The sequence below is a fragment of the Rutidosis leptorrhynchoides genome, chromosome 4 (assembly GCF_046630445.1).
Source record: "Rutidosis leptorrhynchoides isolate AG116_Rl617_1_P2 chromosome 4, CSIRO_AGI_Rlap_v1, whole genome shotgun sequence".
NCBI lineage: Eukaryota > Viridiplantae > Streptophyta > Magnoliopsida > Asterales > Asteraceae > Rutidosis > Rutidosis leptorrhynchoides.
Window position 1 is genome coordinate 550,024,635 of NC_092336.1, and position 24,231 is coordinate 550,048,865.

At 34.5% G+C, this 24,231-nt stretch overlaps 1 protein-coding gene across 1 annotated transcript; it reads left to right on the forward strand.

Moving 5' to 3' along the window:
* Window positions 1-16,679: 16,679 nt before the first annotated feature.
* Window positions 16,680-20,489, forward strand: LOC139845195 (elongation factor 1-gamma 2-like). Its single transcript, XM_071835437.1, has 8 exons — window positions 16,680-16,773; window positions 16,868-16,912; window positions 17,979-18,128; window positions 18,221-18,281; window positions 18,365-18,408; window positions 18,499-18,600; window positions 18,926-19,418; window positions 19,924-20,489. The coding sequence occupies exons 2-8, from the start codon at window positions 16,904-16,906 to the stop codon at window positions 20,301-20,303; spliced, it is 1,239 nt and encodes a 412-aa protein (XP_071691538.1). The 5' UTR covers window positions 16,680-16,773; window positions 16,868-16,903; the 3' UTR covers window positions 20,304-20,489.
* Window positions 20,490-24,231: the final 3,742 nt, after the last annotated feature.

Consider the following 24,231-nt stretch of genomic DNA (forward strand, 5'->3'; position numbering starts at 1 on the left):
TTCGTGTGGTGTAATATATGTAATATAGTGTTCTTATGCTTTATGATATATGTAAAAATTGCTTGTATTAATAAGTATTTTTTTTATGAATCTAACTCTTGTCTATTTTACAGTTTAAAAACACAAAATGGATAGACAACCCAATATTTTAAGAGACCTACCCGGAGACATGATTGATGAAATCTTGTCTAGCGTCGGCCAGAATTCCTCGGCACAACTATTTAAGGCGAGATCAGTTTGTAAGACATTCGAAGAACGTTCCAAGAATGTCTTGGTTTATAAGAGACTTTCGTTTGAAAGATGGGGGATATCACATTGGGAAACCCATAAGTTACGATGTGTTTACTTTGACGCATATATTGCGGGGAACCCAAATGCTATTTTACGCAACGGGCTAAGAAATTATTTTGACTCAATATATCCGAATATTGGACTTCGTGATTTAGAAAAAGCGGCTAACATGCAACATAAAGAAGCATGTTATGCTTACGGATTAGTAATGTTCGCTTCTCACCAAAGTGAGAACAAGAACATCGGGCTACAACTATTAAACAAAACGTTTCCACAAGTGACGGAGTCGGTAATTGGGGTAAGAAATGAGGTTTTTAGATTATTACGGGACTGTTGGACATTACGTAACCCTCGTCCCTTTGACGACGTTACAACACGCTGTCTTATCAACGGCCATAACAATTATGTTGCACAAGACCAAGGATGGGAAGTAGTCCTAGTAAAACCAGAATGCATGACTTGTTTCTGGACGTATGAATTACGTGTCTTTATTGCCTTTGCTGAACGACTTGTGTACTAGCTAGAATTATCTTCACAACTATCTTGTATCAAGGTTATTGTGTGCTATATTTCATGCTTTATGTAAAATAAGCGGTATTGTAAGTTTGTAAAATATTGTATAAAAGTTTGAACGCGAAATATTATTATAATCAGTTTTTCATATAGAATTGTAGTAGTTGAATTGTATATTAGCTACTAAGTATGAACTTAACGGGTAGGTACTACCCGAATTTAAACTTATAAAATGCTAATATGAAGAAAAAGCTTTTATAAATGAGTTCATATTATGCTACGAAATACTATTAACTACTCTTAATATTCTGTATGATTAACTTGTTCCATTTAACTATTTTGAAGGAAATGACACCGACTACTCGACACACCGTGAATATGAATGAAGAGGAATTCCGTACTTTTCTAGCTTCAAACATAGCCGCAGTACAGGCTACGCTACATACCAACAATAACCTTGGATCTAGCAGTACAGGAAATCGTGTAGGATGCACCTACAAAGAATTCACTGCCTGCAAACCTTTGGAATTTGATGGAACCGAAGGACCGATCGGATTGAAACGGTGGACCGAGAAGGTCGAATCGGTGTTTGCCATAAGTAAGTGTACTGAAGAGGACAAAGTAAAGTACGCTATGCATACCTTCACAGGTTCTGCGTTAACATGGTGGAATACCTATCTAGAGCAAGTGGGACAAGACGATGCGTACGCACTACCGTGGTCAGCATTCAAGCACTTGATGAACGAGAAGTACCGTCCCAGAACCGAGGTCAATAAGCTCAAGACAGAACTTAGAGGGTTACGAACCCAAGGATTTGATATTACCACGTACGAAAGACAATTCACAGAATTGTGCCTATTGTGTCCGGGAGCATTCGAAGATGAGGAAGAGAAGATCGACGCGTTTGTGAAAGGATTACCGGAAAGAATCCAAGAAGATATAAGTTCACACGAGCCCGCCTCCATACAACAGGCATGTAGAATGGCTCACAAACTCGTGAACCAGATTGAAGAAAGAATTAAAGAACAGACTGCTGAAGAGGCCAACGTGAAGCAAGTCAAAAGAAAGTGGGAGGAAAACGGTGATAAGAATCACCAATACAACAACAACAACAACAACAGCAATTACAACAATAATCGCAACAATTATCCCAACAATCGCAACATCAATCGCAACTACAACAAACGGCCCAACAACAACAACAACAACAACAACAACAGCAACTACAACAATCATCCCAACAACAATAATAACCGCAACAACAACAACAATCAGAAGCAGCTATGCCAAAGGTGTGAAAAGAATCACTCGGGGTTCTGCACCAAATTTTGCAACAAGTGTAAAAGAAATGGTCATAGCGCGGCAAAGTGTGAGGTCTACGGACCAGGGGTTAATAGAACGAAAGGAACAAATGGGGTCGGAACGAGTAATGGCGGAGCAAGTAGTGTCGGAGCAAGTTATGCCAATGTAGTTTGTTATAAATGTGGAAAACCGGGCCACATTATTAGAAATTGCCCGAACCAGGAGAACACGAATGGACAAGGCCATGGACGAGTTTTCAATATTAATGCGGCAGAGGCACAGGAAGACCCGGAGCTTGTTACGGGTACGTTTCTTATTGACAATAAATCTGCTTACGTTTTATTTGATTCGGGTGCGGATAGAAGCTATATGAGTAGAGATTTTTGTGCTAAATTAAGTTGTCCATTGACGCCTTTGGATAGTAAATTTTTACTCGAATTAGCAAATGGTAAATTAATTTCAGCAGATAATATATGTCGGAATCGAGAAATTAAACTGGTTAGCGAAACATTTAAGATTGATTTGATACCAGTAGAGTTAGGGAGTTTTGATGTGATAATCGGTATGGACTGGTTGAAAGAAGTGAAAGCGGAGATCGTTTGTTACAAAAATGCAATTCGCATTATACGAGAAAAAGGAAAACCCTTAATGGTGTACGGAGAAAAGGGCAACACGAAGCTACATCTTATTAGTAATTTGAAGGCACAAAAACTAATAAGAAAAGGTTGCTATGCTGTTCTAGCACACGTCGAGAAAGTACAAACTGAAGAAAAGAGCATCAATGATGTTCCCGTCGCAAAAGAATTTCCTGATGTATTTCCGAAAGAATTACCGGGATTACCCCCACATCGATCCGTTGAATTTCAAATAGATCTTGTACCAGGAGCTGCACCAATAGCTCATGCTCCTTACAGACTCGCACCCAGCGAGATGAAAGAACTACAAAGCCAATTACAAGAACTTTTAGAGCGTGGTTTCATTCGACCAAGCACATCACCGTGGGGAGCTCCTGTTTTGTTTGTCAAGAAGAAAGATGGTACATTCAGGTTGTGTATCGACTACCGAGAGTTGAACAAACTTACCATCAAGAACCGCTACCCACTACCGAGAATCGATGACTTATTTGATCAACTACAAGGCTCGTTTGTTTATTCAAAGATTGACTTATGTTCCGGGTATCATCAAATGCGGGTGAAAGAAGATGATATTCCAAAGACTGCTTTCAGAACACGTTACGGTCATTACGAGTTTATGGTCATGCCGTTTGGTTTAACTAATGCACCAGCTGTGTTCATGGACCTTATGAACCGAGTGTGTGGACCATACCTTGACAAGTTTGTCATTGTTTTCATTGATGACATACTTATTTACTCAAAGAATGACCAAGAACATGGTGAACATTTGAGAAAGGTGTTAGAAGTATTGAGGAAGGAAGAATTGTACGCTAAGTTTTCAAAGTGTGCATTTTGGTTGGAAGAAGTTCAATTCCTCGGTCACATAGTGAACAAAGAAGGTATTAAGGTGGATCCGGCAAAGATAGAAACTGTTGAAAAGTGGGAAACCCCGAAAACTCCGAAACACATACGCCAGTTTTTAGGACTAGCTGGTTACTACAGAAGGTTCATCCAAGACTTTTCCAGAATAGCAAAACCCTTGACTGCATTAACGCATAAAGGGAAGAAATTTGAATGGAATGATGAACAAGAGAAAGCGTTTCAGTTATTGAAGAAAAAGCTAACTACGGCACCTATATTGTCATTGCCTGAAGGGAATGATGATTTTGTGATTTATTGTGATGCATCAAAGCAAGGTCTCGGTTGTGTATTAATGCAACGAACGAAGGTGATTGCTTATGCGTCTAGACAATTGAAGATTCACGAACAAAATTATACGACGCATGATTTGGAATTAGGCGCGGTTGTTTTTGCATTAAAGACTTGGAGGCACTACTTATATGGGGTCAAAAGTATTATATATACCGACCACAAAAGTCTTCAACACATATTTAATCAGAAACAACTGAATATGAGGCAGCGTAGGTGGATTGAATTATTGAATGATTACGACTTTGAGATTCGTTACCACCCGGGGAAGGCAAATGTGGTAGCCGATGCCTTGAGCAGGAAGGACAGAGAACCCATTCGAGTAAAATCTATGAATATAATGATTCATAATAACATTACTACTCAAATAAAGGAGGCGCAACAAGGAGTTTTAAAAGAGGGAAATTTAAAGGATGAAATACCCAAAGGATCGGAGAAGCATCTTAATATTCGGGAAGACGGAACCCGGTATAGGGCTGAAAGGATTTGGGTACCACAATTTGGAGATATGAGAGAAATGGTACTTAGAGAAGCTCATAAAACCAGATACTCAATACATCCTGGAACGGGGAAGATGTACAAGGATCTCAAGAAACATTTTTGGTGGCCGGGTATGAAAGCCGATGTTGCTAAATACGTAGGAGAATGTTTGACGTGTTCTAAGGTCAAAGCTGAGCATCAGAAACCATCAGGTCTACTTCAACAACCCGAAATCCCGGAATGGAAATGGGAAAACATTACCATGGATTTCATCACTAAATTGCCAAGGACTGCAAGTGGTTTTGATACTATTTGGGTAATAGTTGACCATCTCACCAAATCAGCACACTTCTTGCCAATAAGAGAAGATGACAAGATGGAGAAGTTAGCACGACTGTATTTGAAGGAAGTCATCTCCAGACATGGAATACCAATCTCTATTATCTCTGATAGGGATGGCAGATTTATTTCAAGATTCTGGCAGACATTACAGCAAGCATTAGGAACTCATCTAGACATGAGTACTGCCTATCATCCACAAACTGATGGGCAGAGCGAAAGGACGATACAAACGCTTGAAGACATGCTTCGAGCATGTGTTATTGATTTCGGAAACAGTTGGGATCGACATCTACCGTTAGCAGAATTTTCCTACAACAACAGCTACCATTCAAGCATTGAGATGGCGCCGTTTGAAGCACTTTATGGTAGAAAGTGCAGGTCTCCAATTTGTTGGAGTGAAGTGGGGGATAGACAGATTACGGGTCCGGAGATTATACAAGAAACTACCGAGAAGATCATCCAAATTCAACAACGGTTGAAAACCGCCCAAAGTCGACAAAAGAGCTACGCTGACATTAAAAGAAAAGATATAGAATTTGAAATGGGAGAGATGGTCATGCTTAAAGTTGCACCTTGGAAAGGCGTTGTTCGATTTGGTAAACGAGGGAAATTAAATCCAAGGTATATTGGACCATTCAAGATTATTGATCGTATCGGACCAGTAGCTTACCGACTAGAGTTACCTCAACAACTCGCGGCTGTACATAACACTTTCCACGTCTTGAATTTAAAGAAATGTTTTGCTAAAGAAGATCTCACTATTCCGTTAGATGAAATCCAAATCAACGAAAAACTTCAATTCATCGAAGAACCCGTCGAAATAATGGATCGTGAGGTTAAAAGACTTAAGCAAAACAAGATATCAATTGTTAAGGTTCGATGGAATGCTCGTAGAGGACCCGAGTTCACCTGGGAGCGTGAAGATCAGATGAAGAAGAAATACCCGCATCTATTTCCAGAAGATTCGTCAACACCTTCAACAGCTTAAAATTTCGGGACGAAATTTATTTAACGGGTAGGTACTGTAGTGACCCGAACTTTTCCATGTTTATATATATTAATTGAGATTGATATTTACATGATTAAATGTTTCCAACATGTTAAGCAATCAAACTTGTTAAGACTTGATTAATTGAAATATGTTTCATATAGACAATTGACCACCCAAGTTGACCGGTGATTCACGAACGTTAAAACTTGTAAAAACTATATGATGACATATATATGGATATATATATAGTTAACATGATACTATGATAAGTAAACATATCATTAAGTATATTAACAATGAACTACATATGTAAAAACAAGACTACTAACTTAATGATTTTTAAACGAGACATATATGTAACGATTATCGTTGTAAAGACATTTAATGTATATATATCATATTAAGAGATATTCATACATGATAATATCATGATAATATAATAATTTAAAATCTCATTTGATATTATAAACATTGGGTTAACAACATTTAACAAGATCGTTAACCTAAAGGTTTCAAAACAACACTTACATGTAACGACTAACGATGACTTAACGACTCAGTTAAAATGTATATACATGTAGTGTTTTAATATGTATTTATACACTTTTGAAAGACTTCAATACACTTATCAAAATACTTCTACTTAACAAAAATGCTTACAATTACATCCTCGTTCAGTTTCATCAACAATTCTACTCGTATGCACCTGTATTCGTACTCGTACAATACACAGCTTTTAGATGTATGTACTATTGGTATATACACTCCAATGATCAGCTCTTAGCAGCCCATGTGAGTCACCTAACACATGTGGGAACCATCATTTGGCAACTAGCATGAAATATCTCATAAAATTACAAAAATATGAGTAATCATTCATGACTTATTTACATGAAAACAAAATTACATATCCTTTATATCTAATCCATACACCAACGACCAAAAACACCTACAAACACTTTCATTCTTCAATTTTCTTCATCTAATTGATCTCTCTCAAGTTCTATCTTCAAGTTCTAAGTGTTCTTCATAAATTCCAAAAGTTCTAGTTTCATAAAATCAAGAATACTTTCAAGTTTGCTAGCTCACTTCCAATCTTGTAAGGTGATCATCCAACCTCAAGAAATCTTTGTTTCTTACAGTAGGTTATCATTCTAATACAAGGTAATAATCATATTCAAACTTTGGTTCAATTTCTATAACTATAACAATCTTATTTCAAGTGATGATCTTACTTGAACTTGTTTTCGTGTCATGATTCTGCTTCAAGAACTTCGAGCCATCCAAGGATCCATTGAAGCTAGATCCATTTTTCTCTTTTTCAGTAGGTTTATCCAAGGAACTTAAGGTAGTAATGATGTTCATAACATCATTCTATTCATACATATAAAGCTATCTTATTCGAAGGTTTAAACTTGTAATCACTAGAACATAGTTTAGTTAATTCTAAACTTGTTCGCAAACAAAAGTTAATCCTTCTAACTTGACTTTTAAAATCAACTAAACACATTTTCTATATCTATATGATATGCTAACTTAATGATTTAAAACCTGGAAACATGAAAAACACCGTAAAACCGGATTTACGCCGTCGTAGTAACACCGCGGGCTGTTTTGGGTTAGTTAATTAAAAACTATGATAAACTTTGATTTAAAAGTTGTTATTCAGAGAAAATGATTTTTATTATGAACATGAAACTATATCCAAAAATTATGGTTAAACTCAAAGTGGAAGTATGTTTTCTAAAATGGTCATCTAGACGTCGTTCTTTCGACTGAAATGACTACCTTTACAAAAACGACTTGTAACTTATTTTTACGTCTATAAACCTATACTTTTCTGTTTAGATTCATAAAATAGAGTTCAATATGAAACCATAGCAATTTGATTCACTCAAAACGGATTTAAAATGAAGAAGTTATGGGTAAAACAAGATTGGATAATTTTTCTCATTTTAGCTACGTGAAAATTGGTAACAAATCTATTCCAACCATAACTTAATCAACTTGTATTGTATATTATGTAATCTTGAGATACCATAGACACGTATACAATGTTTCGACCTATCATGTCGACACATCTATATATATTTCGGAACAACCATAGACACTCTATATGTGAATGTTGGAGTTAGCTATACAGGGTTGAGGTTGATTCCAAAATATATATAGTTTGAGTTGTGATCAATACTGAGATACGTATACACTGGGTCGTGGATTGATTCAAGATAATATTTATCGATTTATTTCTGTACATCTAACTGTGGACAACTAGTTGTAGGTTACTAACGAGGACAGCTGACTTAATAAACTTAAAACATCAAAATATATTAAAAGTGTTGTAAATATATTTTGAACATACTTTGATATATATGTATATATTGTTATAGGTTCGTGAATCAACCAGTGGCCAAGTCTTACTTCCCGACGAAGTAAAAATCTGTGAAAGTGAGTTATAGTCCCACTTTTAAAATCTAATATTTTTGGGATGAGAATACATGCAGGTTTTATAAATGATTTACAAAATAGACACAAGTACGTGAAACTACATTCTATGGTTGAATTATCGAAATCGAATATGCCCCTTTTTATTAAGTCTGGTAATCTAAGAATTAGGGAACAGACACCCTAATTGACGCGAATACTAAAGATAGATCTATTGGGCCTAACAAACCCCATCCAAAGTACCGGATGCTTTAGTACTTCGAAATTTATATCATATCCGAAGGGTGTCCCGGAATGATGGGGATATTCTTATATATGCATCTTGTTAATGTCGGTTACCAGGTGTTCACCATATGAATGATTTTTATCTCTATGTATGGGATGTGTATTGAAATATGAAATCTTGTGGTCTATTGTTACGATTTGATATATATAGGTTAAACCTATAACTCACCAACATTTTTGTTGACGTTTAAAGCATGTTTATTCTCAGGTGAATATTAAGAGCTTCCGCTGTTACATACTAAAATAAGGACAAGATTTGGAGTCCATGTTTGTATGATATTGTGTAAAAACTGCATTCAAGAAACTGATTTCGATGTAACATATTTGTATTGTAAACCATTATGTAATGGTCGTGTGTAAACAGGATATTTTAGATTATCATTATTTGATAATCTACATAAAGCTTTTTAAATCTTTATTTATGAAATAAAGGTTATGGTTTGTTTTAAAAAAATGAATGCAGTCTTTGAAAAACGTCTCATATAGAGGTCAAAACCTCGCAACGAAATCAATTAATATGGAACGTTTTTAATCAATAAGAACGGGACATTTCAGTTACACACATACTATTTTTAGTACCCACGTACGGACTAACTGCGCTATCTATATAGCGCCCTCTCTACCTGCGCTACCGGACTCACAGCGTATCACTAGACACTCTCGATATACAGGTAACATTCTATGAACATAAACCCTATTCCCTGAGCGAGCCATCATTAACCGGACAACCCGTCGATGGTGGGTCTATGTTTAACCACCCCTACAGAGATCATCATCTCGTGAGGGGTTATTCACGGTACTCCGGACCGGAGAGTTAAACTCAATTGACCCTTAAATTGAAATGTCCCATTCATATTGATTATAAACGTTCCATATTAATTGATTTCGTTGCGAGGTTTTGACCTCTATATGAGACGTTTTTCAAAGACTGCATTCGTTTTTAAAAACAAACCATAACCTTTATTTTATCGGCAAGGTTAAAAGGAAACCACCTAGATTATCCAGAAATGATAATCTAAAAATATCACACTTACACACTACCAATACATATTGGTTTACAATATTAATATGTTACAACAAAATAAATCTCGAATGCAGTTTTAAACAATATTATACAAGCATGCTGACACCAAATCTTGTCCATATTTTAGCATGCAACAACGGAAGCTCTTAATAAATACCTGAGAATAAACATGCTTTAAACGTCAACAAAAATATTGGTGAGTTATAGGTTTAACATATATATTTATCAAATTGTAATAATAGACCACAAGATTTCATATTTCAATATACATCCCACACATAGAGATAAAAATCATTCATATGGTGAACACCTGGTAACCGACCTTAACAAGATGCATATAGAATATCCCCTATCATTCCGGGACTCCCTTCGGACATGATAAATTCGAAGTACTAAAGCATCCGGTACTTTGGATGGGGTTTGTTGAACCCAATAGATCTATCTTTAGGATTTGCGTCAATTAGGGTGTCTGTTCCCTAATTCTTAAATTACCAGACTAAAAAGGGGCATATTCGGTTGAATAATCCAGCCATAGAATGTAGTTTCATTTACTTGTGTCTATTTTGTAAAACATTTATAAAACTGCATGTATTCTCATCCCAAAAATGTTAGATTTAAAAAGTGGGACTATAACTCACTTTCACAGATTTTTACTTCGTCGGGAAGTAAGACTTGACCACTGGTCGATTCACGAACCTATAACAAATATGTACATATATATCAAAGTATGTTCAAAATATATATACAATATTTTTTATTACGTTATAATGATTTGAGTTTATTAAGTCAGCTGTCCTCGTTAGTAACCTACAACTAGTTATCCACAGTTAGATGTACAGAGATAAATTGATATATATTATCTTGAATCAATCCACGACCCAGTGTATACACTTATCAGGCTAGATCACAACTCAAAGTATATATATTTTTGGAATCAACCTCAACCATGTATAGCTAACTCAAACATTACTGCATATAGAGTGTCTATGGTTGTTCCAAATAATATATATACATGGGTCGATATGATATGTCAAAACATTTGCATAGGTGTCTATGGTATCCCAAGATTACATAATATATTAGAATACATGTATAATACAATATGAGTTAGCTAGGATATGATTAATATAGATTTGTTACCAATTTTCACGTAGCTACAACAAGCAAAATTATCCAATCTTGTTTTACCCATAACTTCTTCGTTTTAAATCCGTTTTGAGTGATTTAAGTTGCTATGGTTTCATATTGAACTTAAGTTTATGAATCTAAACAGAAAAAGTATAAGTTTATAGTCGGAAATACAGATTACAAGTAATTTTTGTAAAGGTAGTCATTTCAGTCGAAAGAACGACGTCTAGATGACCATTTTGGAAAACATACTTCCACTTTGAGTTTAACCATGATTTTTGGATATAGTTTCATGTTCATAAGAAAAATCATTTTTCCAGAAGAACAACTTTTAAATCAAAGTTTATCATAGTTTTTAATTAACTAACCCAAAACAGCCCGCGGTGTTACTACGACGGAGTATATCCGGTTTTACGGTGTTTTTCGTGTTTTCAGGTTTTAAATCATTAAGTTAGCATATCATATAGATATAGAACATGTGTTTAATTGATTTTAAAAGTCAATTTAGAAGGATTAACTTTTGTTTGTGAACAAGTTTAGAATTAACTAAACTATGTTCTAGTGATTACAAGTTTAAACCTTCGAATAAGGTAGTTTTATATATATGAATCGAATGATGTTATGAACATCATTACTACCTCAGGTTTTGTGGATAAACCTACTGGAAATGAGAAAAATAGATCTAGCTTCAAAGGATCCTTGGATGGCTTGAAAGTTCTTGAAGTAGAATCATGACATGAAAACAAGTTCAAGTAAGATTTCCACTCGAAATAAGATTGTTAAAGTTATAGAAATTGAATTAAAGTTTGAATATAAGTATTACCTTGTATTAGAAAGATATCTTACTGTAAATAAGAAAGATTTCTTGAGGTTGGATGATCACTCAAAGTGGATTTGCAAGATTAGAAGTAAGCTAGCAAACTTGGAAGTGTTGTTGGTGTGTTCTTGAGTAGTTGTTTTATAACTTAGTTTATGTGCGGATTTATGAACTAGATTGAGCTAGATTTTGATGAAGATGATGAAGAACACTTAGAACAATGGAAGAACACTTGAGAGAGTAGTTTGATGCATGTAAGTTGCAAAATGAAAGTGTTTGTGTACACCTAGCTTCACGTGAATTATGATCCATCATATAGGCTCCATTAGTTTGTTATTTTGTGAGATATTTCATGCTAGATGTTAAATGATGGTTCACACATGGTTAGGTGACTCACATGGGCTGCTAAGAGCTGATCATTTGAGTGTATATACCAATAGTAAATACATTTAGAAGCTGTGTATTGTACGAGTACAAATACGAGTACATACGAGTAGAATTGTTGATGAAAATGAATGAGGATGTAATTGTAAGCATTTTTGTTAAGTAGAAGTGCTTTGATTAGTGTCTCGAAGTCTTTCAAAAGTGTATGAATACATATTAAAACACTACATGTATATACATTTTAACTGAGTCGTTAATTCATCGTTAGTCGTTACATGTAAGTGTTGTTTTGAAACCTTTAGGTTAACGATCTTGTTAAATGTTGTTAACCCATTGTTTATTATATCTAAAGAGATGTTAAATTATTACATTATCATGATATTATGATATATTAGTATATCTTAGTATGATATATATATACAGTTAAATATTGTTACAATGATAATCGTTACATATATGTCTCGTTTCGAAATCATTAAGTTAGTAGTCTTGTTTTTACATATGTAGTTCATTGTTAATACACTTAATGACATGTTTACTTATCATTTATCATGATTAAACATAGTGTAACAATATCTTAATATGATTCATATGTAATTAGTAAGATGTTGTTATAACGATAATTGTTATATATATCGTTTTCGAGTTTCTTAATTTAATAGTCTCATTTTTATGTATATAACTCATTATTAAAATACCTAATGAGATACTTACTTATCATAATATCATGTTAACTATATATATAACCATATATATGTCATCATATAGTTTTTACAAGTTTTAACGTTCGTGAATCACCGGTCAACTTGGGTGGTCAATTGTCTATATAAAACCTATTTCAATTAATCAAGTCTTAACAAGTTTGATTGCTTAACATGTTGGAAACACTTAATCATGTAATATCAATTTCATTTAATATATATAAACATGGAAAAGTGTGGGTCACTACATAAATCCCCCTTCATTGATGTCAAGCATGGACCGAACCCGACCCGATCAATCTATACTTGATCATGAAGTGGTACCGTTCTTAATAAAATCAAACAATGGTGATCAATTTAACACATTGATATCATTGTTGAAACCTGCAACACCAAAATAGACGTGCCATATCCACATATCATACGAAGCTACAACTTTGAGAATAGGAGTTGGTTTTTTGTGATGACCACTTGTGTGTTGCCCTTGCCATGCAACAAGACGATTCTTCCATTCTCAATGCATGCAATCGATGCTCCCAACCATCCCCCTAAAACTATGTTTTGTTTCGTGCGATGCGTAAATTCATTGAATACCGTGTGCAGTTGGTTTTCGTAAATACTCTTTTTGGTACAAATTAGTAACACATAAACAAAAGTCGTCTAAACAGTTTAATGATGTTTGCTCACTCATATACAAAATTCGTCCCACATGTCACCCCTGTACCGTAGGCCAACTTGCGTAATGCAGATGTGCATTTTTGATAGATATTAAAACTTTGACGACCACACGCGTCGTATTTTTGTTTAAAAAATTCAAACGTGTAAAAGATTCAAAGAGCATTCAGATATACCTGTTATGATACACATGAATAATTGCGGTTGCATTCGAAATCGTCTTTTAAATTTGTGATCAGGAAACGTAGGATTATCAGATAAATAGTCATTCCATAAACGTTGAGCCGCACCTTCGCGATCTCTATGAAGATACATTCGGGGTCCTCGTGGCGGTCTCTGATGTGAGCCTTCACCACCTTCTTGGTCTAGCTCTTCGTCGCACGAACGCATAACATTTAATAATATTTCATCGTTCGAAGAATTATCGTCGACAATGCGTAAAAAGGCATTCATTTGGAGTAATGTTTTGTTTAGAAAATTGAAAGAGTATAGAGAAATGAATGTGAAAGTGTGTTTGATTTTGTGTTGTATTTATAAGGTTTTATTTATTTATTTATTTAATTATTTAATTATTTAATTATTTAATTTTATATCCGTTAAACAAAATATATCCTTTGTATATGAATTCAAAAGAACCAATAATCATCAAACACGTTGACCAAAAAACTTTGCACGCGGTCCCTTCTTCCAGTGTTCACCTCCAGCACGCCGGAATATTTAACCACCAACACGCCGCGTTAGCCACGTGTTGGCGGCGTGTTGGGTGCACTTGGGCTCCAGCACGGGAACGTTAGAGATGGTCTAAATGAAAATAACAACTGATTAAGCCGTGTTTATATTCACATCAGATGATCATTGTTGAACTTAAAGTTGTATTTCAAATGAAAACAATGACTTAAAGTTTTATTTCATATGAACTCACCCTTGTGGTCTAGTGATTCACCCCTTTGCACTTGTGCATTGGGAGAGAGGTGGGGAGGTCTCAAGTTCGAGTCCCTCCCCTTAAAATATTCGTGGGAATTATTTTCTGAAAGTCTAATTGCCCCGGGGAAGGTTTTACCGACCCGTATTCAGGACTCAGGTCCGACCGCCTGCCTGTCGGGATGGTATAAGGTTCGGACCCTGTAATGCGGTTCGGGTTTCCTGCCCGAGAACGCGTGCGTGCGTGATAAATGAGAGTATTCGATGCCAACAACTTGCCTTTCAAAAAAAAAAAAAAAATATATGAAAACTATTGTTTAATTTGGTTTCATACTTTATACTTAAAACATTAATATCCCACTATTTCAAATGTTCGTTACTTTCTAGTCGAACGACGATCATTTATGTAATCATGTGTGTTTATAACTCTTATTAAATGAAATGTAACCAAGTGATTTTAACTCCAAACCTACACTATATAAATTAATTAATATGAGTTCAAGGTAAGCAATCGAACGGATTTTTTTAAAAAGAAATTTGCGGAAAAACAACTGACTGATTTATACATGCCCACTTAGTATTTTAAGTTTGAGTAATTATTTATAAAATATATTACACAGATATATAAAAGGGTTACTAACCAACTTCCAAAAAAATCTATTATGGCATTGTGGCCAAAAAAAATAAAAATAAAAAAAAAATAAAAAAAAAATCGTAAAGTACGAATCTCCCAAAGCAAGGAGCAAATCATATGAGTATGGACATTCAAAAGCGATTTGTGACTAGGGCCAAATCCGGACACACCGATAATGAAACAATTTGTGTATGACTTGATTTTCAGAACATACCTCTAAACATTGAAATGTCAAATCTTTAAATTCGTAACTCTGATTTAGTTAACTTGTTTTTGAAACCGTATATTTTTTTAAAAATTTACCCGTTGACAAACTATTGAAGTCTCAATTTATTTCAATATTCGACCTCGTATTGTGATTTACGTTCAAATTATAAATGTGCGTTTTGTAATTTTTGTTATATATTTAATATGCAATTTCATAAAATTACCACCTAATGGAGTTAAATAAAATGAACTTCTTCAATCAAATTATATAAATAACAAAAATCTCACACTTTGTATTTGAACACAAATCGTAAAACCAGGTCATATTTAAAAAATGGGATTTTGATAGTTTGGCAACAGATTGACTTGAAAATAATACATGGTTTCAAAACAATGACTGAGTCCGAGCTACAAATCAAAAACTATGATATTTCAAAGAGGTTGTGGTCTGAAAATAGAGCCATAAACAAATCGCTTGGGTATAGAAATATCCAGAATTTGGCCAATTCGCAAATCGCATGCGATTATGGTTAACCGGATTTTTTTTGTCATGACTTAGAAATTATTGGTTCCGAGCAAAAGTTTCAGTCATGTCCATACGCAAACGATTTGCGTCTTGCGTTGGAATATTCATATATTCATAATATTTTACAATATGGGCAGGATGTCATAATTTTTTTTATTTGAACAATTTGCTTAATTACATGCAACATTCGAGTAATGAAAAAAAAGGAAAGTAGAATGTTGTATAGTAGATTACAGCTTATGCATTTTGTTGTGACGAAGATGAAAATGAATGCAAAGAGGAAAGTAAAATGACGATTAAATTCTCTTGTGCTTGACATGTGAGAGTGTTAAACGAAAGGTATTATCACCAAAAAGCCCATTTTTTTGAACTTGTTTGCGTGAGAGCCCATAAAAAAAGTTTGACAATTTGCCCTCGCAAGAAGCAAGATGCTTCTTGCTCCCTTGCGTCCTTGCGACCTTAGTCACACTTGAGAGCAAGGAGCAAGGTGCCTCTTGCTCCCTTGCTCCCAGGTGGAAACAAGGACGCAAGGTGCCCCTTGCTCCCAGGTGGAAGCAAGGTGCATCTTGCTCCCAGGTGGAAGCAAGGACGCAAAGTGCCTCTTGCTCCCTTGCTCACAGGTGGAAGCAAGGACGCAAGGTGCATCTTGCTCCCTTGCTTCCACCTGGGAGTAAGGGAGCAAGAGACACCTTGCTCCCACGTGGAAGCAAGGGAGCAAGAGGCACCTTGCGTCCTTGCTTACACCTAGAAGCAAGGGAGCAAGAGGCTCCTTGCTCCTTGCTCCTTACTCTCAAGTGTGACTAAGGTCGCAAGGACGCAAGGCGTAAGGGAGCAAGAGGCATCTTGCTCCTTGTGAGTGCAAATTGTCAAACTTTTTTTTATGGGCTCTCACGCAAACAAATTCAAAAAAATTGGCTTTTTGGTGATAATCCCTAAACGAAATTATCTAACGAACGTTAGTGATATGGACCATCAGAATAACTACTTTAAATCATGGTGACTAATCACGTCAAAAAAAGTACCAAGACCACCAGCGTAATTCGAGGTAAATCACGTAGACCAACTTCGTAATTTTCTTTATTTTAGTAATAAATCTTACTGGGCTATGGGAATGTTATTCATAATGGGCTGAAATTACATTTTCGTTATAACCGAAATGGCCCATTCATAAAACAACAAACCCATCACACCTTTTATAATCCGTGCACTCTTTACCAAACCCTAATTCGCATTCTTCCGCTAAAACTTATATTGGGGGTTAAACGCTCGCAGCTGCATCATCAGGTATCGTCTTCATAGATTCATTCGTCTTAAACGTTATATATGCTTTGCATCTCTAAACGTTGATTTTAATAGCTTTTATACTCTATTAATTCAGATCGGCATCAAAAGGCGATCGTTTGTTCTTTAAGCAATGGCGCTGGTTAGTTATTTGCTGTTAATTCTCTTGATTTTTTTATAGTTTTAATTTCATATATGCATAGTTTGTGCTGGATATGATATTAATTAAATTCTTACTGATTCTCTGTTTTGATAGCTGTATTGTATTTAAATCATTAATGATACTAAGATTTCATTTAAATAATGACGATATTATGCTCTCAGATGATTTTGATGCGTATAGTGGAATTAATATATTGATCATGATTTGGTTTTGTAACTATAGTGATATCCGAATCTGTATTAGTTGATTGTAAGTAAACATTTAAAAAACTTGATTTTTGATTGAATTGATGTTTATAAGCTGCTATTTATAAGGTAATAAAAGTTTAAACAGTTAATGGAATTATAAAAATGTATAGCTACGATTACAATAATTGTTATATCACATATCACATAATAATTAAAAACATATATTAACATTAGTATTCTGATTAAATTTTTGATTTTTCAGTAACTAAACTAGTCTGTTAATACCTGTGTTATTTACAGTATCTTAATAATTTGAGTTTAATTCGTTGGATGTAAATTTTTATTCCAGATGTTCCATATTGTTTAAGTCAGTGCAAATTGCCACCTCTATTTTCATTCAAATTTAGTAAACACTTTAATTGGCGATGACCCATTTTGTTTACTAGGTGGAAATTGCTACGTCTATTTTTGATCAAATCTAGTATACACTTAGTTTGTGATTTGTGATGACCCATTTAGTTAAGTCGGTGGAAATTGCCACTTCTATTTTTGATTGACTCTTTTGTATTCTATACTGTCTAGTTGAGGTTAGAATGATCAGAATCTGGTAGAAACTCAAGTGTTATGTTGATTGTCTGTGTGATTATGTATTATTGAATGTATTTATGATTTTCAAATTTTTTAAACAATTGACATTCTTTTTGAACTACTTACGGGTCTAGTATTGTGGTTATATTTTACTCCAGTTTTAGCAGATCTGGTTTTGTATTTCTTAGATTTGGACTTATGAATTATATCATATGTTATCTAATCGTTGGTTGTTTGTTTATTGTATGTGAACCATCACATGGTTGCAGATTATGCATGCTGGAAGGGAAAACAAGAATGTCTACAAGGCGCTAATTGCTGCAGAATATGTTGGTGTTGAAGTCAAAATGGTTGATAATTTTGAGATGGGCGTGTCAAACAAGTCTCCTGAGTTTTTGAAGATGAACCCCATTGGAAAGGTATGTTTATTTTATCGTATTATTGTGGTCTACTGTACTAAATCCCTTACATTATCACCTGTTTTTTCAAATTTAACACTTCATTTGTGTAGATTCCTGTCCTTGAGACTCCAGATGGCCCTGTATTTGAGAGTAATGCAATTGCTCGCTTTGGTGAGTAACAAAGTAGCTTATTGTTTAATATATTTATTTGATTTTTGGTTGTGGTGCTTATTATATCTTTTTGGTTGCCGCAGTTGCCCGTGGAAGCTCTCTTTTTGGATCTTCACCGATTGAATATGCAAGTTTCCCACCCCTCTTTCTCTTTTTTCAGATGATGCAATCGTGGTACTTATAAATGAGACTTTTGTTTTCTCTTAAAAACCTACAGGGCCAAATTGAGCAGTGGATTGACTTTTCTTCATTTGAGATTGATTCAAATTTGACACGCTGGCTATATCCAAGAATGGGATATGGGACCTACATCAAACCTGTTAGTCATTTATTTTTCTCTTTAAACTCTACATTCTTACTTGAAAATAGTTTTCTTTTATTCTTTTATCAACAACCTTCTAGTAAACTATTTCTTACACGGTACAATGAGCATTGAGCATTGTAGCATAATTTGAAGTGTCACATACTAAGTCAACTTCATTTAATTACATTTTGAAATAATCTAATGAAAAGGTTTATTTTTTTACAGTTATGGTATTTTTGTTTAACTCTACTTTTATAACTTTTTATTGATTTATTGGTATGTACTCTTTAATACAATTTATGTAGAATTTTCAACTAATAAATATGCGTGTGGTTTGAAGGCCGAGGAGAATTTTATTGCTGGTGTGAAGAGAGGTCTTGATGCTCTGAACACACATCTTGCTTCACATACTTTTTTGGTTGGTGATTCTGTGACGTTGGCTGATATTATCACCACTTGCAACTTGCTATTGGGTTTTAAGTTCTTGATGCCCAAGAGCTTTACGTCTGAGTATCCACATGTTGAGAGGTACTTTTGGACCATGATCAATCAACCAAACATTAGCAAGATAACTGGTGAAGTCAAGCAAGCAGAAGCCACTCTTCCTCTTGCTTCTGCAAAGAAACCCGAGGCTAAGAAAGCTGAGCCCAAAAAGGAGGTAAAGAAAGAAGCAGCCCCCGCACCCAAACCTGAGGTCGCAGATGAAGAGGAGGCACCAAAGCCCAAAGCAAAAAATCCTCTTGATTTACTACCCCCGAGTAAGATGGTCTTGGATGACTGGAAGAGACTTTACTCCAACACTAAGAGCAACTTTCGTGAGGTTGCAATCAAAGGTATTGTCTGTCTTTTATATCCCATTTGAATTTGAATGAAAATGAAACTTGTGTCTGTCCTTTGTATCCAGTTTAAATTTGGATGAATATGAAACTTTTGTCTCGGCACTTGCCATATTTTCTGAAAATGGCAATCCTTTGGTTGGACTAGAAGGGGACAATTGTTGCCAAAAATTTTAAATAGTGATTTATATCAAAGAATCATCTATTTAACTTTAATGGATACGTTCTGTCAACTCAATCAAACCCCTTCTATTTAAGTATTTAATTCTATTTAAGTATTTAACTCAGTCTTATATTCTATTCAACTTGATATTGTAGAGATAAAACGTAAACAGAGCCAATGATCATTTGGGGTGCATAGTTGTCATCTATTATGCTACAATTACTAGGACTCGTACCTTAACAAAACGTTATCACACTATCTTGTGTTATTGAATGATGGTGATGATGATGATGATATGTGTTATCACTAACATGAATCATATATATGTGACACTTGCAGGTTTTTGGGACATGTTTGATCCAGAGGGTTACTCTTTATGGTTTTGCGATTATAAGTACAATGATGAGAACATGGTCTCCTTTGTCACCATGAACAAGGTCGGTGGATTCCTCCAACGTATGGATCTTTGCCGGAAGTACGCTTTTGGAAAGATGTTGATTATCGGAAACGAGCCTCCATTCAAGGTGAAGGGTTTGTGGCTATTCCGTGGGCCAGAGATCCCCAAGTTTGTGTTGGATGAGTGCTACGACATGGAGCTTTACGAGTGGACCAAGGTTGACCTATCCGATGAGGCACAAAAGGAACGAGTGAATCAAATGATTGAGGATATGGAGCCTTTTGAGGGTGAAGCACTTTTGGATGCCAAGTGCTTCAAGTGAGAAGATGGTGGCCTTGTTTGGAGATAAATGATATGATGGTGTAGTATTTTCTTGAAAGTGTGTTTTTTAGGTACGTGTGAACTTTGTTTTCTGTTGTCGTTCGACATACTATATGGCTATTCAGTTTTGGTCTTTTTATACGTTCATCAAGTTATTTAAAGATATTTTAATATTTTTGGAGGTGTTTCTGAAATTGTTTTTCTTACCATAGAACATTGGATTAGATTATGTTATGTTTGTCTTACTTCTTTATAGTTTAGATTTGACGAGATTAGATTATGTTATGTTATTTATAATTTTTTTCCATTTCAAAACAAGTGTCAAAATTTTCTAATATTTATACTTGTTTTCGAATATAAACAATTAACTTCATATTTTTAACCTGATATACTTTTTGAGTTAAAATCCTATGAGAAAGAGTTTTTGTACTCCGTTAAAATATGTGCTAGTTATCAACAAAATATTATTTTGAAACCCAAAAAGAAGTGTTAGTACTTGCTGGGTAGGCTCGAGCTCTGTTTAAATTCTTTAGAGCTCAAACTCGGCTCGTTTGATATATTTATTGTTTTTGTAATTTTTATTTACATATATAATCATACTAGGTTTTGAGCCCGTGCGATGCACGGCTGCTCAAAAAACCGTTATATATCGACCCGCTGTTTTCAATAACTACATATTGATAACAAAATAAAAATGGATCAAACAACTTAAAGCACATTTACATATTAACTAACAGACAAAATTTATGAATAGTAACCAGAGTCAACTTTTCGACTTTTCACTTTTTTTTTTATTTTAACTAAATTTCATTTTATCAAAAACGCCCCCCACACTTTTTTGAAAAATTCAAATCGACCCCCCAAACATGGGGTAAAATGTCAATTAACCATTTTTATAAAAAAATCTTAAATAAACTCCACCCAAATATTCAACGGGTCATATCTTCTCGCTCGCAACGAGTTAAATTTTTCCGACACCATCGTTAAACTCGAAATAATTTTAGAAACACAATGTCACTAGCTATACACAAAACGGACGCTTTTTAAAAAAGCTAAATATTTGGGGTACTTTTCATACACGTTGATTTTGCGTTTAAATTTTTAAAAGTCGACAATTCCATAGCGAAACGCGGAGATGCACATATATTATTAATTTAAAATAACATTTAAATCTCTCACGGGTTATACCTTTTAGTTCGACTCGAGTTGCGCTTCAACGACATCATCGTTATCCACAAAATAATTTTACTAAACGTAATAAAATACATTGAAAACCGAACCCCCGGCGCGAAGCGAGGGTTCGATAACTAGTTTAGACTAAGATAGATCATTGAGAAAGAAACATTAAGGAAAAGTGAGATAAAAACTAATTTTCATAGTTATAGTAAAAGTGAAATAAGTTTTTATTTGACAAAGTCTTCTGTATACGCGTTCCTTTTTTTAAACTATATATTTAATATTTATATTTATTTATTTTATTAATCCTCTTTTCAGTTAATGTTTTTTTTATTTATTTAGTATTTGTTAATTATAGATTAATTGTAATTAGAAAATTTGAGAATTTGACATGTGTAAAATCCACTTGTCCTCATTTCCTATAATTACTTTCATGTTGACAACTATGCTTGAACACACTCTTTTTTATATAAGTATATAGATTTGTTATTATTCTTTTAAATATTATTGATATAATAGTGATGTGTTAAGACGTAACCATTAAAATGTAGACAATATGCTTAATAATTAACACATAATACAGGCAACTAAAACCCGATCATGTAGTAACTAGCAAGTAAATTGACCAGTTCGATCTACAGGGAGAAGTTTGTTTTAAGGACTTCAAAAACAGTTAATTATTCTAAGAAAATGGGGAGTTTTAATTGTAGACTTGTTAAGTAACAAACGGGAAAATAAAATGAGATAAATAACAAGGATGAGAAGGCGGTGTTTACTTCAATGCCTGATAAATGATAAGGATTGTTCTTTTATACTTAAACCCGTTATTTTGTAGTTACAAGTAAATGGTTCATATCAATCTCACAATATCTATAAACCGAGAACTATAAACTTAGTAAATTCACATAAACCTTGTCATTAGTTCTTCTTTACCTATGTTTAATCAATAAGACTCCTCCTTGGTTGAATTCACATAAAACCTAGTTTATTAAGATCACTCTAAATAAACTACACTATTGTAAAATCTAGTTACCATTCAATTACCATTCTACACTCACATGTAGATGTCTAAATCACTAGGTGTTGAAGTACTAGCCATGAACATTGATAAACTCACATAAACCAATTCATAACTTGTATAAATGAACTAGAGTAAATGGATACTTACAACAATGGATCTATGGAAGAACATAGTTGATTTAGATTGATTAGATTAATTAGACCCAATCCGATTAAACTCACGTAAAACCTAAATTACAACAATCACTTGAGGTAAATTCATGACTATGTAGTTCTAGTACTTATTCAATTACCGATCTAAACATATAGCAAAGTCGTCAATTAAGTATATGTTTACCCGTCTAGATTACTAAAAGTATTGAAGCATAGATTGTGTTCCTAGTGTCACATGTAGTTAACAATCTATGTAATTGAAGGAAAGTACCAAACTAGCATAACTATGGTTCTTTTGGTTGGACATGGTAATTTAATCAATCAAACATCATAGTAACTTAAATAACATTAAATGATAAAACAATCCCAAACCATAAATCTTACATTAAAGTAAACACACAAGGCTTTAGCCAATCATAACAATGAAGGTTACAACGATACAATCGAAACAATAGGAATTCATAATCTTATCACTAAAATAAATGAAACCGATAGTACCTATCGTAGCGTATGATCCCTTCTTCAATCTTGATGCTTAAAAGGGTGAAGAACCCTTTAGAATGGCTGGGGGAAGCCCCCTTCTCGGACTAGAACTAATCTATATTGTGGTGTCTCAAATGTGTAACCAAAGCTCTTCTTAAATAGGCTCAAAAGTTAGGTAAAATGGCCAGAAATGCATCAGATGCGCCGCATCTAAAGGTGATGCGCCGCATTCCTTTATTTTTAGTAGTTTCCAGCGCGTTTTAGGACCCAGAATTGTCGGCAGGACCTCGGATGCGCCGCATCTGAGTTAGATGCGCCGCATCTGGCTCAGATGCGCCGCATCTGGCACAGATGCGCCGCATTTAAAGTTGTCGGGACTATTTTGGCCTCAGATGCGCCGCATCTATAGCAGATGCGCCGCATATGGTACTGTTTATTGGTAATTTTCCAATATGATGTTGTAGAGCTCTGAGTTACGGACGTCTGGGCTCCGGATTCACCCTTTTTCGAGTTCGTATGACCGAGTTATGGCCAAAACGGTGCAGGTGCGCATAATCTTCTAAAATCAGCAATATTTTCCATAAATCTTCGCTTCAACACTCGCAATGGTTTATACACACATTTTAACTTATTACAATACACAAGTACAACAATTACATACAAAATGATACAAAATAGAATCGAAATAACGACAATAAATATGTATAATTTTGGCGTTATCAAATCCCCACACTTAAACCTTGATTGTCCTCAAGCAAGACTTACAAAAACTAAAATATATTACAATGAACACACATTTCTGAAAACACACACAAATCACACTCACACTTTTTATTTATTTCACAATGTAACACACGCACGCGTTTTAACTATACACACACATTTAGAGTACACACGCGAATTGAAATCACACCAAAGTCGAAAGGTGATTTTAAAGTCCCACATTTCTTAAAAATTTGGAACCTTAGGGAAATTAGGACCTTTGCGAAAAACTTTTGATATTTTGAAAAATAGTCATGTTAGTTTTTACACTAACAAGTTTTCCGGTTTTAACCTCAAAGTCCGGTTGAGGGTAACTGAAAACCGAAGCCTCAGTC

Bases quoted from the DNA above. Each gene is read 5' to 3' on its own strand.
- LOC139845195 (XM_071835437.1), top strand. The intron at 18,129-18,220 runs GTATGTTTATTT...TCATTTGTGTAG, and splicing joins AGATGAACCCCATTGGAAAG to ATTCCTGTCCTTGAGACTCC. The intron at 18,282-18,364 runs GTGAGTAACAAA...TGGTTGCCGCAG, and splicing joins TAATGCAATTGCTCGCTTTG to TTGCCCGTGGAAGCTCTCTT.